Source organism: Camarhynchus parvulus, chromosome Z (genome assembly GCF_901933205.1).
Source record: "Camarhynchus parvulus chromosome Z, STF_HiC, whole genome shotgun sequence".
Classification (NCBI taxonomy): Eukaryota; Metazoa; Chordata; class Aves; order Passeriformes; family Thraupidae; genus Camarhynchus; species Camarhynchus parvulus.
Genome location: NC_044601.1, coordinates 28,941,267 through 28,956,334, shown reverse-complemented (window position 1 = coordinate 28,956,334; position 15,068 = coordinate 28,941,267). Strand labels below are relative to the sequence as shown.

The 15,068-nt window shown below is 42.9% G+C and overlaps 1 protein-coding gene across 1 annotated transcript in view; it reads left to right on the top strand.

Annotated features, from left to right (window-relative positions):
• Positions 1-15,068, top strand: part of TRABD2A (TraB domain containing 2A) — an 83,567-nt gene that overhangs the window by 54,454 nt on the left and 14,045 nt on the right. Inside the window, exons 3-4 of the mRNA XM_030968959.1 lie at positions 2,035-2,181; positions 4,348-4,522. Coding sequence (XP_030824819.1) covers positions 2,035-2,181; positions 4,348-4,522 — 322 coding nt within the window. The remainder of the gene's footprint in view (positions 1-2,034; positions 2,182-4,347; positions 4,523-15,068) is intronic.

The following is a 15,068-nucleotide window of genomic DNA, read 5'->3' as shown; positions in this document are numbered from 1 at the left end:
ATATTTTCAGAATAGATTTGGCTTGTATCTCAGTGAATGTTGTCTGGTCATTAGTATCGACCAAGAGTTCTCTGAAGCCAAACAAATGGAAAATGATGACTTTGGAGTATGATAAACTCTAGCCTGCATGCAAACCTTTGTTCAAATGTAAGGTGGTTTCAATTTAGTTTTGTTCAATTTACTTTAAAATGTAACAGAGGTCCTTTGCAAGATAGGCACTGCTTAGTTCTATGTAACTTGGCCAAACATCCACGTGGAGCTATTATTTTAGTTGAGTGCAGTTTGTACCAACAAAGTGAATTCTTTCCCTTTTTACACAAATGAGATGTGAGTGAATACTGCTATTCACCCTCCCAGAATTAATGCTCCATTATGTGCTTTCATATTGGGTTACATACACAGTGGTTTGGATCCAAAGAGGTAAGTCTAGCTGTAGTGGGGACAGCATGATTTCAGGTCTGGTGAAATTTGCACCTTTCTGTAGAAGACAGATGGTTGTGGTGGGGGAAGGAAGTTGCATGTGTTTGTTTCTACATCTGCTCTGTAATCCCAAAATTTGGTTCATATAATCTCAGTACATTGAATATGCTTACTCATGTGTGAGTTTCATAGTGTTGGCAAATACTTTCAGTTCCAGAGTGCCTTTGGTGGTGTTTGAGGCAAATGTCCAGGAGGAGTTAATTACATGGAGAGTAACCAGAGCTTACAAAATAACACTCTCACGTGTAATTTTTGAAAAAATTCAAAGCAGTATATCTGAGCTTACTTCCTTTAAAAATAAAAATAATAGAGCAGTAGGTAGTCAGAAAGCTTGTTACACTTGTCCAGTTTTGGTGTAAAAACCAGCAGTAGCCTGAGTGTAAGCATGAAGAGATGTGCTCAGAAGAGATGGTAGTGTTTTACTTGCCAGGTGCTGACAGAGGCCTGGTCCCTGCGCAGGGGAGTATGCAGCTCCATGCCTCACCAAAGGTGCCCACAGGCATCCCATGTTCAGCCTGGGCAGTTTCCACCCCACGTCTTTCCTTGGCTTCCTGCCTCTCTGGAGCTTGGTGGCCGCTGTCTGCAGTGGCTAAGGGTAGAGAGATCCTGCATCTGTTTGGCTTCAGAGACACCTGTTGGTCCAAAGTGCTCTCTTGTCCCCTTTAAGTGGCTGCTACCCTCATGGGCTGTACAGTGCCCAAGGCAGGGGACACTTGGATCAGCAGCCAGTGTCTGGGTGAGGCCCTGAGGCCACCACCTTGGGAGAGCCCTGCTGTGCTGGAGGTGGGGAGGCAGCCACATCTGGAGGGTGATCTTCTCTCTTTATGGGCAACAGAGAGGTCCCTGGGCAGCCAGATAGTATTCCTTGAGGCAAAGGGGATGGGAATGTTTGCATTCCCAGGGGAAGCTGAGGAGGAAGGAATGCTGCCAGTACCCTCCCTGTGGAGGCAGTCAGCTAGGAGAGACTGAGTGCTGAGCAGCTGCAGGGAGAGCAGCTTCCCGTGTCCCCCAACAGTCACCACTCTTCCCTGGCCTGCTCCAGAGAGCCATTCCTACCTGAAATAGATGTGATGTCTGAGTGGAGACAGAAAGCAGGAAACAACAGCCTGTGACTGTTCTTGCGGATGAGGAAGGAAGGGCAAACAAGGAGAAGCCATGCTTAGTTTAGGACGGTGGCTGAGGAGATATGAGGATAGGAGCCTGTCAGGCCCTGGGGCTCTCTGGTGGTCAGGCAAACTGTCATCTAAGAGAGCAAGGTTGCCCCTGCTTCAGCCTGCCCCTTTGTAGCATTTGTATTCATCAAGTCACAGGCAAAACCCCACTGAGTTAAATGTGGTGAGTCCATTCCTTCCCTCTGAGCAGCCAGGATCCAAGGTGCGAGTACCTGTGGAGCTGTAGGAGGCATGGATTGGTGATGTCTAGACTGGCAGGCTCAGAGCAGGAGCAGCTTCAGAGAGCCTTCAGCCAGTGGCTGTGTGTCTGTGACTTTCTCATGGGATTGAAAGAGAACTTACCAGGAACTCTGTCTTTTCCTCCCTTCTCCCCCTCCCTCAGGTGGTCTTTGCTTTGAATCAGACTCTCTTGCAGCAGGAGAGCCTCCGAGCAGGCAGTTTCCAGATCCCCTATACGACAGAAGACCTTATCAAGCATTACAACTGTGGGGACCTCAGCTCCATCATCTTCAACCATGACACTTCTCAAGTGAGTCTTGCCGCTGCAGCCCTTGTGCTACACACATCTCCCTGTAGCACTAACCTCTGTAACACATGTGCTCGTCTCTCACTCCTTTCTGGGTGAGGGCCAGGGGCATGTTGCTGGCTCCCTGGCACATCTGCTTTCCTGAGCCTTCTGTTGCAGTAGTTTGCACCACCTCAACCCCTTTCTTGCACCCAAGCAGTGAAGGTGCACCTGGCTTTCCCTTTTGGATGAGTACCGTGTTCGCTTTAGCATCAAAGCTCTATGAGTTAATCATTTACTTTCTTAAGGATCCTGTGAAATAAGCTAGTTTAGGTATGAGCAAACCTAACACCAACAGAAAGCAGCAGCAGGCTCTCTTGTCTGAATAGGAACAGAGAAATGCACTCATGACTTGGACACTTTTGTAAGGCTGGGCGAGTTACAAGCTTTTTAATGTCCCCTATCAGTATGATTGTGTGTTGTGGACAAGGCCCAAAGGAGAGTAATAGAGTGAAACAAAGAAAAGATAGATTCAGACTGAATGTGAAGGAAAAGAGACCTTCTGAGACCTCACAGACTTGGGTTTATGGAGATGGTTTCCTAAGCAACACAATGGAATGTAACACTGATCTTTAAACCATGAGAAAATGCCCAGCAGGGACCAATTTGGCCTATTTGGGCTGTTAGATTAACTAATCTCAGGCTGAGACATCAGGCGTCTCTGTTCTTTTTTGTGAGGTATTGCCTGGCAATTTGTGCACATCAGTGAAAACACAGGCTCTATCCTTAGAGTGCTGAATAGGTGTTGGTACCTGAGCTTTCTGTGCTGAATAACCATTTTGCTATGACTTATGTCATAGCAAAACTATGTGCAGAACTGCAGAGCTGCAGAGCCATACTAACTCCTGCTTCTCTGGTGCTGAGCTTTGTGTGTGTGTTGCTGCCTCCCCATCCTGCACACCCACCCTCCTGCAGGTGCAGGCATCCTGGTCATCAATGCTGCCTAGGTTTTACACTGTGCACTCCATGCACAGGTTTCAAAGCATTTCTCAGAGGAGACCAGCATTTTAAGAGGATGCAGATGCTGCATCACTATCCTGTAGAGATGTTACAGACTGCAGACATTGCCCCTAGGTCCTTGGAGAGAGCAGCTCTGAGACCAGCATGTTGCCAAGGGAAAAACTGTCCTTTACTTAATGTGAGGGACTCCACCTCAGGGCACTCTCCTTGGCAGCAGAGCTGAATACAGACAGTGTGCCACACTGTCAGTTTATGTTTTAAGTAGAACTTCTCAGTAAGTATTGGATTTGACTCCATGCTTGCCCAGTAGATGACTACATCTGGGCTAACTACCCTTTGGAAAGATTCTGTAATAGTCTCTGGGGGAATCCAAAGTCTCTGCAGCTGCTGAGCCTTGGAAGGGAAAGCACCTGGCTTACTAGTGGGTCTGCTCTCCAGAAATCACCGCTTACAGGCCCTTTAGTTAACTGTCCCCACAACTGAATGCCTAAAGCTACTTGTCAAGAAGCCAGGATTGCTGCAACAATAGCAGACATAGGTTTCTCTCCACTGCCAAGAGGTCAGGGTAGCATGCAACCACAGCTGTCCTTGGGGGCCCCAGGGGAGGAAGCCAGAATTTTGAAAGACACCAGCAGGACAGGGCAACTGGAGGTGGTAACACGTTCTTTCTTGACAAAATCTGGCCCTCTTAAAGTTTAGAGATTTTTTTTTAACTACTTCAAATTGCATAGTTGTTCTGTGGCAGCCTGAGGGCTCTGATACCAGTCAAATTCTCTTAGGAGAGCATAATTATCATTATAGTTATGTCATACCTGTGGCAATTTAAGAAAGAGGTATGTAGCTAAAGGCAGTTAGTGGCAAATATTTACTTTCTTCAACTGAGCAATCAGGGTTTAGGGTCTTCAATGTGGCAAAATGATAGTATTTGTTGACTTTGAATAAAAAAAATCCATCTGGCTAGTTCATGAAATGATGCATTGATATGAAGCATCATGCATCATTAGAAGTTTATTAAGTATTTTTTTAGCTTGCTTTGGGTTTTGTCCTACTGGCTGTGCCTTGAAGGATGAGGCAGTTGCTACACTCTGTGTGGAACAAAAACGCCTGTGCCTAATGGCTGCCTCTGAAATAAATTCCCCTTTCATGAAGACTTTTTTTTTTCTACCTTAGGTCCCAAATTTCATTAATGCTACACTTCCAGCCCATGAACGCATTACTGCCCAAGAAATAGACAGCTACTTCCGGCAGGAGCTCATCTACAAACGAAATGAGCGAATGGGCAGGAGGGTGAAAGACCTGCTGGAAGAGCACCCTGACAAGAGTTTCTTCTTTGCATTTGGAGCTGGTATGTGACTGTGGTGCCATTCAATCTGAACTCATCCTTCCCGCGTCATTCAGAAGTATTTTGCAAATGCTTGTCTCAGTTTAGAGAGGGGTCAGTATTTTTACTGTGGTGGACACAGAACTCAGCTTTCCCTCAATAGTTGTACCCTAGTAGGAAAACCTTTTCATGTAGGACACTGTTTTTCTTCAGTGTGCAAAGAGCTCACAGTGCATGTGCTTACTGCAACATCTGTTAATTACAGACATATTTGTTATATGAGGAGACAAAGATACTGAGAACTACAGTGCATGCACACGAGTTCATCAAAATACACGCGTGTTTATTGTCTGGGCAACCAATGCAAGAGGATAGGAGCAAAAGGGAGCTGAGACGAAAGGCAGTACATCTGAGGCTGCACCAGCGCTTGAATTTACCTTTCAAGGACATGTTCAAAAGAAGAATATGCCAAATTGTGTGAATCTAAGGGACTCAATAAATAAGCAAGGGAATAAGCAAGGCACAATTTTACCTTTCTTTTGTTCCTGCACCTCCTTACCTCTTTCACTGCGCTTCCACAAGGAAGTTGTGTCTGCTACTATTTTGGAGCAGCACAGTAGGACCAGTTGGGGAAAACCTACTCCATTTTATGCCTCTTAGCAGTCAGCAGGACTCTATAGGCACATCCAGCAGCACATCCAACTCAACAAGGTTAGCATCCATGCTTCAGACTAGGGCTGGGTGGACGGTGTGAACACGATTGTTTTGCCATGACTCCCATTTTTTACTCTAGCTCCAGGGAAAGGAAGAAGTTAGGATCAGCATTAAAAAAGATAGGTGCTAATTGCCAGAGAAGTATCACATCCCCACCACCATAAGCCATATGGCCTTTGGGAAAGGGGGAAAACTGAGACTGGTGTCAGCATCCATGCGTGGTTTTCCTAGTCTCAGTGCATATTGCTTTAGTGAGGATGAAAGATCTAGACAAGGCAAGGAAAATACTTACTTAAACACTAAAGGTATTTGTATTCAGAGCCTGTGAGAATTTCTGTGTTTGCAGCAGGGAGTTGTGGTTACAAATTTACCATAACAAGGGCCAAATGTGTGAGAGCTGAGATGTCAGGAAAGGTGGCTGACCGTGTTTGTTCAGATGTGTGTGAAGATTGTAACTTGCAGTCTTCCTGCAGTATCACTGCTCTGTGCAACTTGCTGTGACAAAGAACAGTGAAGCAGGCCCTGGTTGTGTAGATTCTGGTCATGTCTTTCTGTAGGCTAAGACCAGGGCATTGCTGCACTCCACTGCTGAAGTTCTGACCACATTTGACCACATTTGAACCTGCTGCACTGATGTTTCTGACAAAAGCATGCACCAGCCACAGGTCCAAGTTGCATCTGTTGCAGGTAGCTACTCTTCTCTCAGGAGACCAGTTGCAGATATTTGGGCTTTGGTTCTTCCATCACAGCTTGAGTGATGAGCAGCCCACGTAAGCAGGCATATGTGTTGCTCTGACATGTCCCAAGAGCAAGATCCTTTGAGAGGAGAGAGCTTCTTCCCCTCCTTTCACACACTCTGAATCCCAGCATCTGCAAATCACATGTCTTTTGATGGTTTTGTGTCATTTGTTTCCCCTCCCATCAATTTCTTTCTGTCCTGCCCCTCTGCCCAGACTGTCTTCATTGTCACGGGTGTGCACAGCACTGCCTCAGAGCCCAGAAGCACTGCTGTTCCAGGACAGATCCCTGTCCTTCTCAATTTCTCAGCTTTCTTGTTCTCAGCTTTCATGACAGTACTAAAATCCTTTCCCAGGCTTACTGGAATCTTGCTTTTCTTTTAAATTTATTTTCTTTGTTCCCCCTTTTCTGTGTCCTGATTGCCAACATTTCTACACTGCAGTGCTCCCGGGAGCCTTGTGCCTAAATGAACACCCTTGATCTTTGGCTATGCGTACATGGCTTGATCTCCAAGCACCTGGTGTGCTCTTCTCATGTTTTTCCACCATACTTTTGAACCCAGACAGCTTCCCTGTCTTCTCTGGGACTTTGGACTGATTTTGAAATTGTCTCTGGCTTTGATACCAGTCTGTACTCTGTTCTCATCTGCTCTTCCAAATAGTTCTGTTCAAAGGATAGTGCCAGCCTCCCACATTTAGCAGCACAATTCTTGATTACACCCTTGTTTGACTGCATGAGGTTTTTTGGTGGGTTTTTGTTCATTTGTTTATTTGTTTTGTTTGTTTCATTTGTTTCTTATTAAGCATCTAAATGAGAAGTAGCATCACAGGATATATTGCAGAAAACAGATCAATTTTTACAGATTTCTGAGGTTTTCTGAGTGCATATTGCAATTATGAATTCAGTCTTTCATTGTTTTCCAGCAAGCTAATTCAGCCATTTGCTTATGCAGATTGCTGTGTGTGATAGATAATTATGTGGAAGAGTTATTTTTATGCCAGCAAGCAGTGAAGATGAACAAATATCTTGTGATCAGTTTTAAGCATTGCTTGGAATTGTACTGCTGCTAATTACTGTGAAAAGGTTCCAGGAAAGTCCTCATACAAGGCAGGTTAGAATGAGAAGCAGTAAAAGAAAAGCAAAAAAGAAAAAGGCTATAGGAATGGAAATAAATCATGATGGCATGGTGGCTTGCCCTCTTCTGACCACCAATGAAGAAAGTATCTCCTAGCAGTAGCTTATAACCTGCAGGACAGGGTTGTATTAAAATGGTAGTAGGACTTTTAAGGGTCTCCCAGTTAGTAGAGAAAAGTTTCAGTTGTTTTCTTTGCAGACTTTTTTCACCCTGTATTTATTTTTAAAACAACTAGGCTTTTTGTAAGGAAAGTTCAGTCTTTTAATTAACAAAACACCATTGAAAAAACAACTTTTGTCATCAATTATATGCAAGCAAGATCATGGTTTGTGGGTGACTGTCGTATTACATATACCTTCTCTTGTTATTTAAACTACTCTTGGTATTTTTATTTTATATGGAGGAAAATTAAATAAATCAGAAAATACTGATTTATTTTATATGCTAACTGGATTGACGTGATTTAGAGAGGTGTAACACATCGTGTAAAAGTCTCCTCCCTTTTCAGGTCGATATAGCTGCATGGCTATAGATGTTAACTTCTTACATTGAATTATGTGTGTTAATTTGGGCCATAATCAATTTGATCATTAGATTCATTACATTTTATGCCTTTTTAAAAATCAATCAGGCAGACTCTCCCTACATTTGGTCAAAAATGCCTCACAGTCAGAGCCCATTTCTGGAACTATTTTTGTTTGGAAGTAATTTGCACAAAAACAGAGAACTAAAAACCAGCAGATTTTGCTGAAAAGATCCAAAACACTTTGCTTCTGGCCAGAGTGCAAACAAGGAAAGTTTCAAGCCAAAGTAAGTCTCTTTGAGGGAATTAGAGGAAAGCATGGGAAGAGAGAGCTGGCAATGCCAGCAGCATTCCATTATGTTCAGTAAAGATTTATCTTAATTGTGGACAGGCCTTTATGTATGGCAGCACCCAGGTTACGAGCCAGGCCTACTCCCTTTTGCCAGTGGTGGAACTTGTGAAGCAAAGCCCACTATAATCTTTCACCACCAGTCTTCCTTCCCTATGCATTTCTAATTTCACTGCATTCTGGAGTGGCATGTTCAGGCTCTGGATGCTAAGCCAATGTGAGTGATGGCACATGTGATTCCATAGCCAGCCAGCCAGGTAATGCCATAGGTGTCTGGTTTGTCTAGGAAGGGAACAATGACAAAGTGAGAACTGCATTGTTCTGCTGTACTGTGGAGAGTTTTACCATTTGTCCAAGTTTTACAAGGGTGCTGCATGCTGGCTAAACCTTCCCAAAATCAAGGCATAATTGATACTGGCAGAGAGCTCTGGAAATTGTCTGATTCATCCCTATGCTCAGAGCAGGATCATATAGAGCAGGCAGTTTTCCTAGGACTGGAGTATGGGCAAGGATGAAGACTCCAGAATCTCTCTGGGTAATCTCTTCTAGTGTTTAAGCACTGAAGATGCTTTTTCTTATGTTTAAGTTGGACTTCCTGAATATCAGTTTTTTGTCCATTGCCTCTTGCACTTTCATGGCACGTTACTACTGGGAAAAGTTCTGCTCTATTTTGCAACTTCCTATGAGGTATTTATGCATAAGTTATGGCCCCCAAGCCTTCTCTTGTCCAGACAGAATAGTCTCAGCCTCTCCTGGAATTTCACATGTTCTAATTGTTTCATCATCTTTGTGGCCCTTAGCAGCACTCTGTCAAGTATGTCCTCATCTCTTTTGAACTGGGAAGCATCCAGCTAGACACTGGATGGACCCAGGTATGTGTTACCAGGACTGAGGAGCAGGAAAGGATCATCCCCGTCAATCTGCTGGCAGCACTTTCCCTCACACAGCCCAGGGGGCCATTGGCTGCCTTTGCCACAAGAAAACCTTGCTGGCTTAAGGCCTGCTTGATGACCGCCAAGACACCACATCTTTTTCTGCCAAACTAGTCTTCAGCCAGCTGGTGTTCAGCCTGTCGTGGTGCCTGAAGCTATTCCTGCACAGGTGCAGAACTTGATTTGCTGAACTTTATGAACTGAGTTTCCCCTCATCATAAATCCATACTGACCACTCCCAACCATTTGCTTATCGCTGACACATTTGGAAATAGTTTGCAGGCTGATTTGCCCCACCACCTCCCCCAGGAACAGAGGTGTTGCTGAGCAGCTTTTAATTCCCCAGATCCTTCTTCCTGTGCTTCTTGAAGACAAGAGTTACACTTGCTTTCTTTGAGTCCTCAGGGACCTTCCCCACTTGCCATGACCTTTTGAAGGTAATTGAGAGTGGCTTCTAGTGACATTAAGCAAGCTAACACAGTTTCTCTGGATGAATCCTATAGGGACTTGAACATGGCTCTTCTATTTGAATGTCCCATAACCTGATCCTTCTCCACCTGAGATTCCTGAAGGTAGGTTTGACCACTAAATAAAGTAACAGAGACATTTAGTACTTGGCCTTTTCCACATTCTTTGTCATCAGGTCTTCTGCCCCCTTCAGTGCTTAGATTATATTTATCTAGTCTACAGTTTGCTGCTGACGTGCCAGTAGAGACATTCCATGTTCCCCTTGATGCTTCTAACCAGATTCAATTCTAGATGGGTTTTTCTTCAGCATGGTCATTTTATTCCATTTTATTCCTTTACCTTACTTATGGTTTATCTTGGAGGAGCTGAAGAATAAGACAGAAAAAAAAAAAACGTGTTGGGGTTTTTATTATGCAGGAGGAAGCATACTTAATGGCTTGAGATCTTGACTTTATTTTGACAGACAAGACCTCTGCTGAAGCCAGGTTTCTAGGAGCCAAGTTTAAATTCCCTCTAGTCTCTCCTGCCTCTTTGAACAGTTGAGAAACTCCAAAGTGTCAGTTCATGAATAAGAAGTACAGAGGGATCTAAGATTCCTTATATCCCTGTGGAAGAAATTACTGGCTTCAGTGAGAGAGGCTGGCTGATTTGACAACCTCAGAAGCTGGTCCTCTTAATCTTGAGAACACTGGAAAATTCCTTTTTCTCTTAGAGCTATTTTTCCTTGCTCCTGAAAAAAACATCATTCTGAGGCTTTAAAGTATATTGGATGTTGGTAAGCCACCATTAACACAAAGAAAAAATGGATATTGGTGAGAACTTCTTCAGCTACCATTTCTTCTAATTACTAAAGGAAATAACAAATGTGTTTATTTGGCATTAGTCAGACTGTATGGAGTCAAATCTCCAGGGACTGACTGGTTTTTTTCCCAGACAGACTATGTTACCACCAATGGTTATCCCAGTCTGCCGTAGTCCACCAAATGGCTTTCTTCAGCTTCACCAGGTTTTGAGGCAATCCTTATGATGTGAGAGGTCAGTTTTGTGTCAGCCTTAGGTGCCACATAGGCATGTGTAAACCCTTTTCTGTCAATCCTTATGTCATAAAAAGAAAACAAAAACAACCAAAAAACCAAAAACAAAAACCAAAAAACCCAAACAAAACAAAAAACCACCACCACCACCACCAACAACAACAAACCACACACAAAAAACCCACAACAACAACAACAAAAAACAAACCAAAACAAAAATTCCCTGAGCAAGTGTGCTGAATCTGAGTGATGTGTTAGGGGTGCTGTTTCTATATTGAGCTGTTGAGTCTCGCTTCTTGACATTTTTTGTTACATCTGGAATCTTTAGATTTGAAATTATGCAAGAAGACCAAGATTTTTTCTCTCTGGGTAAAAAAAATGGGAGAATGGATCTGTCAGCAGTGGGTGTAAAAAGCAGTCAATGGTGTAAAGCCCAGGATGTGTCTGTCCAGCTTGTATGGGTGTTTATACCCATAAAACAAAACCAAACAAAAACCTGCCGTGGGAATACAAAAATTGCTCAGGAAAATGAGATATCACTTTGAAATTTGGTGGGAATTCAGAATCCACCATGGAAAATTTGAAGCTGCCTTCAGTATATTTGGAATTGGAGATATGGGCTCCACAGGGAATGTAGATTTACCTATGTCTTATGTAAAAGATTTGAAATGTTTAATTAGTAAGTTCATGAAAAGTCTGTAAGAGGGTGAATATTTGTGGAACCTGAAGGAGGTAAAAAAAGCTGGTGGGAGGGGCAGGAAGACAACGTAGTGATAAAATAGATTTAAAAAACAGATTAAATGAGTCCTGTGGGGCCACCTCTCTTCTCCCTGGGCTCAAAGGACTTGCTGATTGCCTGCATGCTTCTGTCTCTGGAATGCAGCAGCATTTAACTTCCTTGGGTGGGAGGAAAGTCTGAGTGCCTGAAGGTGTGCCTGTACCTCTGTAATCTGAGAATGCCAGATACAACCCAGCAGCTTTGAGACTGTTTTCCTTAGGAGGCTCTTTGAGTCCTCAGAATAATAATGACAGGGTTTATTAGAACAACAACCCCTGAAGGGGAAAGATAATGTTGTGTGGAGGCAGGACCCACATCCAGCGCCGCAGGGTTCACATGAAGGGCACTACTCCTGACATCTCTGACACCGAAATGAAGAAAGCTTTGCATTTCTCCATTAGAGACAGTAACCTCTGTTCTAATATATTAGTACAGCTGTCAAAATCAGCCTGACCAAAATACTGTGCTGTTTTGCTCAGGTACTGACAGTCTTATCAGTGCTGGGTTTGCCCATTACTGCCTTTACTGGGCAACTAAAGTGGGAAAACTTTCATCATGCAATGTGTGTTTTGAGCTAGTGGAATTTCAAGTCCTTGATAACTTTTTTTCAGGAAAGGAAGGAGTGGTGTGTAATGGGAGCAGATCCAGCGGCAGAGGTGTCTGTGAGAAGTGTAGCTCAGATATTACACTGGTAATTCCTTCCCTTACTGGTAACATAGTGCTGGCTGCTAGCATAGAACCTCATAGACCTATGGGTCTACTTGTCTCATAACCTAAGGAAAATGTTCAGTAAATGGATGGCCGGTAGCTAAACTGTCTGCATATAAACTGTTTCTCTTAACTAATTTTTCTTTACAAAACAAGCAGTATGGGCATGTAAACTTTTCTTCTCCGTTAATTTACCTATAAATTCAGTCTCATAATCAGTGAAAAAGCTTTTTCTAACTATTTTTTGGAGATTGGCAGGGTGTTTGACTTTGCCTAAGGGTAAAAATGGGAATCCCTGAGATAAAAAATACCCACATCTTACATTTAAGAGGCCTAATTTTCAACAGAAACAGGTAGATTAATATCTTCTTATCTTTCACAAGAAAAATGCCTTCATTTTGGCTCATGCAAATTGTGGCTCCACATACTTCTTTTCCATGGTATTAGATCATTTTTGCCATGTTGTGCAAGGCCACTTGAACAACATCTACTACTTTGAGAAGTTACATAGGTGAGTTGATTAGCAAACCACGTCACTTTTGAAGAAATGGAAGATTATATTTTTTCCTCCTGAGTGTATTTAAGTTTGAGGCACTTGCTTTAAGCCTTTCCATGTCTAGGGAAAGTACTTATTTGAGCACAGAGAACACCACTGTTCTGCAATGGTACCTACCAGATTTTCCTGTTTTGTTCAAGAGTAGTGAAGTATGGTCCACTAAGGCTTTGTACTAATAAAAGATTTTCACGAGATCATGTTTTTGTGGACAACCATTCATCATGGTCTCAGTAGGATAAAACCTTTGTTCGAAGTTTATGGAGTAGTATTTCATTAATATTTCATCTTGTAGGTAATCAAAGGAAGGATTTTGTTTGGACTTCTGCAGTCTGAAAAATACAGGAGGGCATGAGAGGGTTGTTTGGGATTTGATCTGCAAGCCTGCAGCCTGCAGAAGTGTTTTAATGCAGCATCCTTATACTCCTACACCTAATGTGAATTTAGGGATTCTTCAAGTTGACTTACAGCACCACTGGTGCCACCTCATCCCTTTCAATCTTTGTCATTTTCTTCTCCCTGCAGTATTAAATTTGTAAGACTACCATGCTCTTTGTCCTTTGGTTTCTGTTCTGGTACCTGGGCTTTTCTGCACTTGGAAATACTGTGAGAAACAAGAATACTGGATTTAGTATTACATGTTTTGCATTTGATACACTTAAATGGCAGATTTGGAATTCCAGCCACTTATGACTGATCTCTGTTTTCCATATGTTGCTTGGATTATCTAATGTAACTGTGCAAAATTTCCTCCCCCTGATTCTGGGGGAAGTGAAGTGTGAGCTCAGTACACCTGGGTGTATTGTACTCATGCTTGAAAACAGTCTCTTCCTCTTGAAAAGTGTGTGTGGAAAGCATATGTATGAAGGAAACTGATTTGTAATTTAACTGATCACATCACCTGCTTTCTTTCTTTTGCTTTGGATCATAATAAATACTTTGTATAGCTTTTTTCTTCCATGATTGTACTAGCTGGGTTAAAATTACTCAAAGTTCTGCATCCCAGTGTGTACTTATGAAGTATAACTCTGTTTATGTTAAAGGCAAAATTATGAAGAATGAATGCAGATGATGATTGCCATAAGCCTTTCCAGGAAGTTTCTAAATAATTGTAAGATCAATAACTCTGAAACTTTCTTGAAAATATTTGTTTCAGTGATGCATAGAGTCTCTGGCCCCAAAAGTCCATTTGAGTGCTTATAGTCCAAATAAACATCCAGCTTCATGATGTCCCCAGTGGCTGGACTAATTTGTGCTGTTTTGTGATTGCAGTGCTATAGTTCTGTGCTTTAGTTGTTCCCACAACCTCTTGGAAGTCAGCAGTCAAGATCCGGTTTCCTAACAGTTCAGTCTTTACATGTATGTCCAGTGATTCATTGTCTTGGGATGTTTGTAAATGTGAGGTGTTGACATGCTTTTGGGGTGGATGGGAAGTGCCATCTTTCTACTAAAGAAAACAAAGAATTATGTATACTTAGGGGTTCCTTTTACATGACTCTAAGAGGTCAAAGAACTTTATTTATCTGCTTGGAATAGTCAATTTTATTGAAATTCAGAGAGGACTATAATTTTCATTAGTCTTACAGACTTGGTTTCGGTGAAAAATTAAAATTTATTAACAGAAACAGAAACTTTGTATTGCAATATCTCCTAACTCCTTTTGCTGGAGACAGAAATATTTCAGACTCACAAGGGCTCAAATTTGGGTTCAACAATCTCTGCTGAAACCCAGTCATCTAGATAACACTTACCCAAACTGGCACGGTTACAGAAGCAGCTCTGCAAGCGCTGACGGTAAAAGCTGCAAGCAGGAGACACAGGTTTCAGGGCAGTAGTAGGAGCCTATGTTCTGCAGGATTGGGTATGGCTGTTGAGGAAGGTCAGAAGCACACAATGCCTGGTCAAGTCTGCAAGTGCACATTGGCCCAACTGCGTTGTTCTTTGAGCATATTGCCTGTTGGGGTCCCTGCATGCCATCTCCTTTCAGTGGAGATTAAAGGCCTGGGTCTTATTTACTCTCCAGTAGAGTGCATGGCTGAGCTGGTCCACACAACAGCTTCTTAGTTTCTCTTTGAGCTTGAACACAGAAGAATAAAGATTCATGACTCCCCACCCCCTGCCAGAGTAAATTGACCTCTTGTAGGCATCTCTTCACCTAGTGGTGTGAGGATAATGCAGGGCTATGTACAGAAAGAAAAGAGCAAGCTTTCTGATAGGACAGAGCCCAGGGCCTTTCTTTAGGGGAGCGTTCAAGTGTGTTAGGCTAAAATAGAAAACAGGTGAAAGAGGCCTGCACCCTGTCACGTGACTTATTATCTAAGTCTCCCTTGCAGCAATAGCTGCTTCATCTTAAACCTTGAGGAGTGACTCCTTCTTGTGTTTCTCACTCTTGTTTTTGACAGTCTGATCTCTTATACACCACTGAGTGCTTTTTGTGGTGGTCCCCGTAATGAGTCAAAAATTCTGACTCTAGAGAGGCTCCTGATAGAGTCCTGTACCTCAAACCCTCACCCTTCTGCCACTTTTTAAATTTCACTCAGTTGCATCTCACTCAGTTGAACCTGTAAATCCTCTGGGCCACAAACAAGCTCTGTCTTATGAAGAGTGAATGGCCCACCTCTTGGATAGTGAATACTGC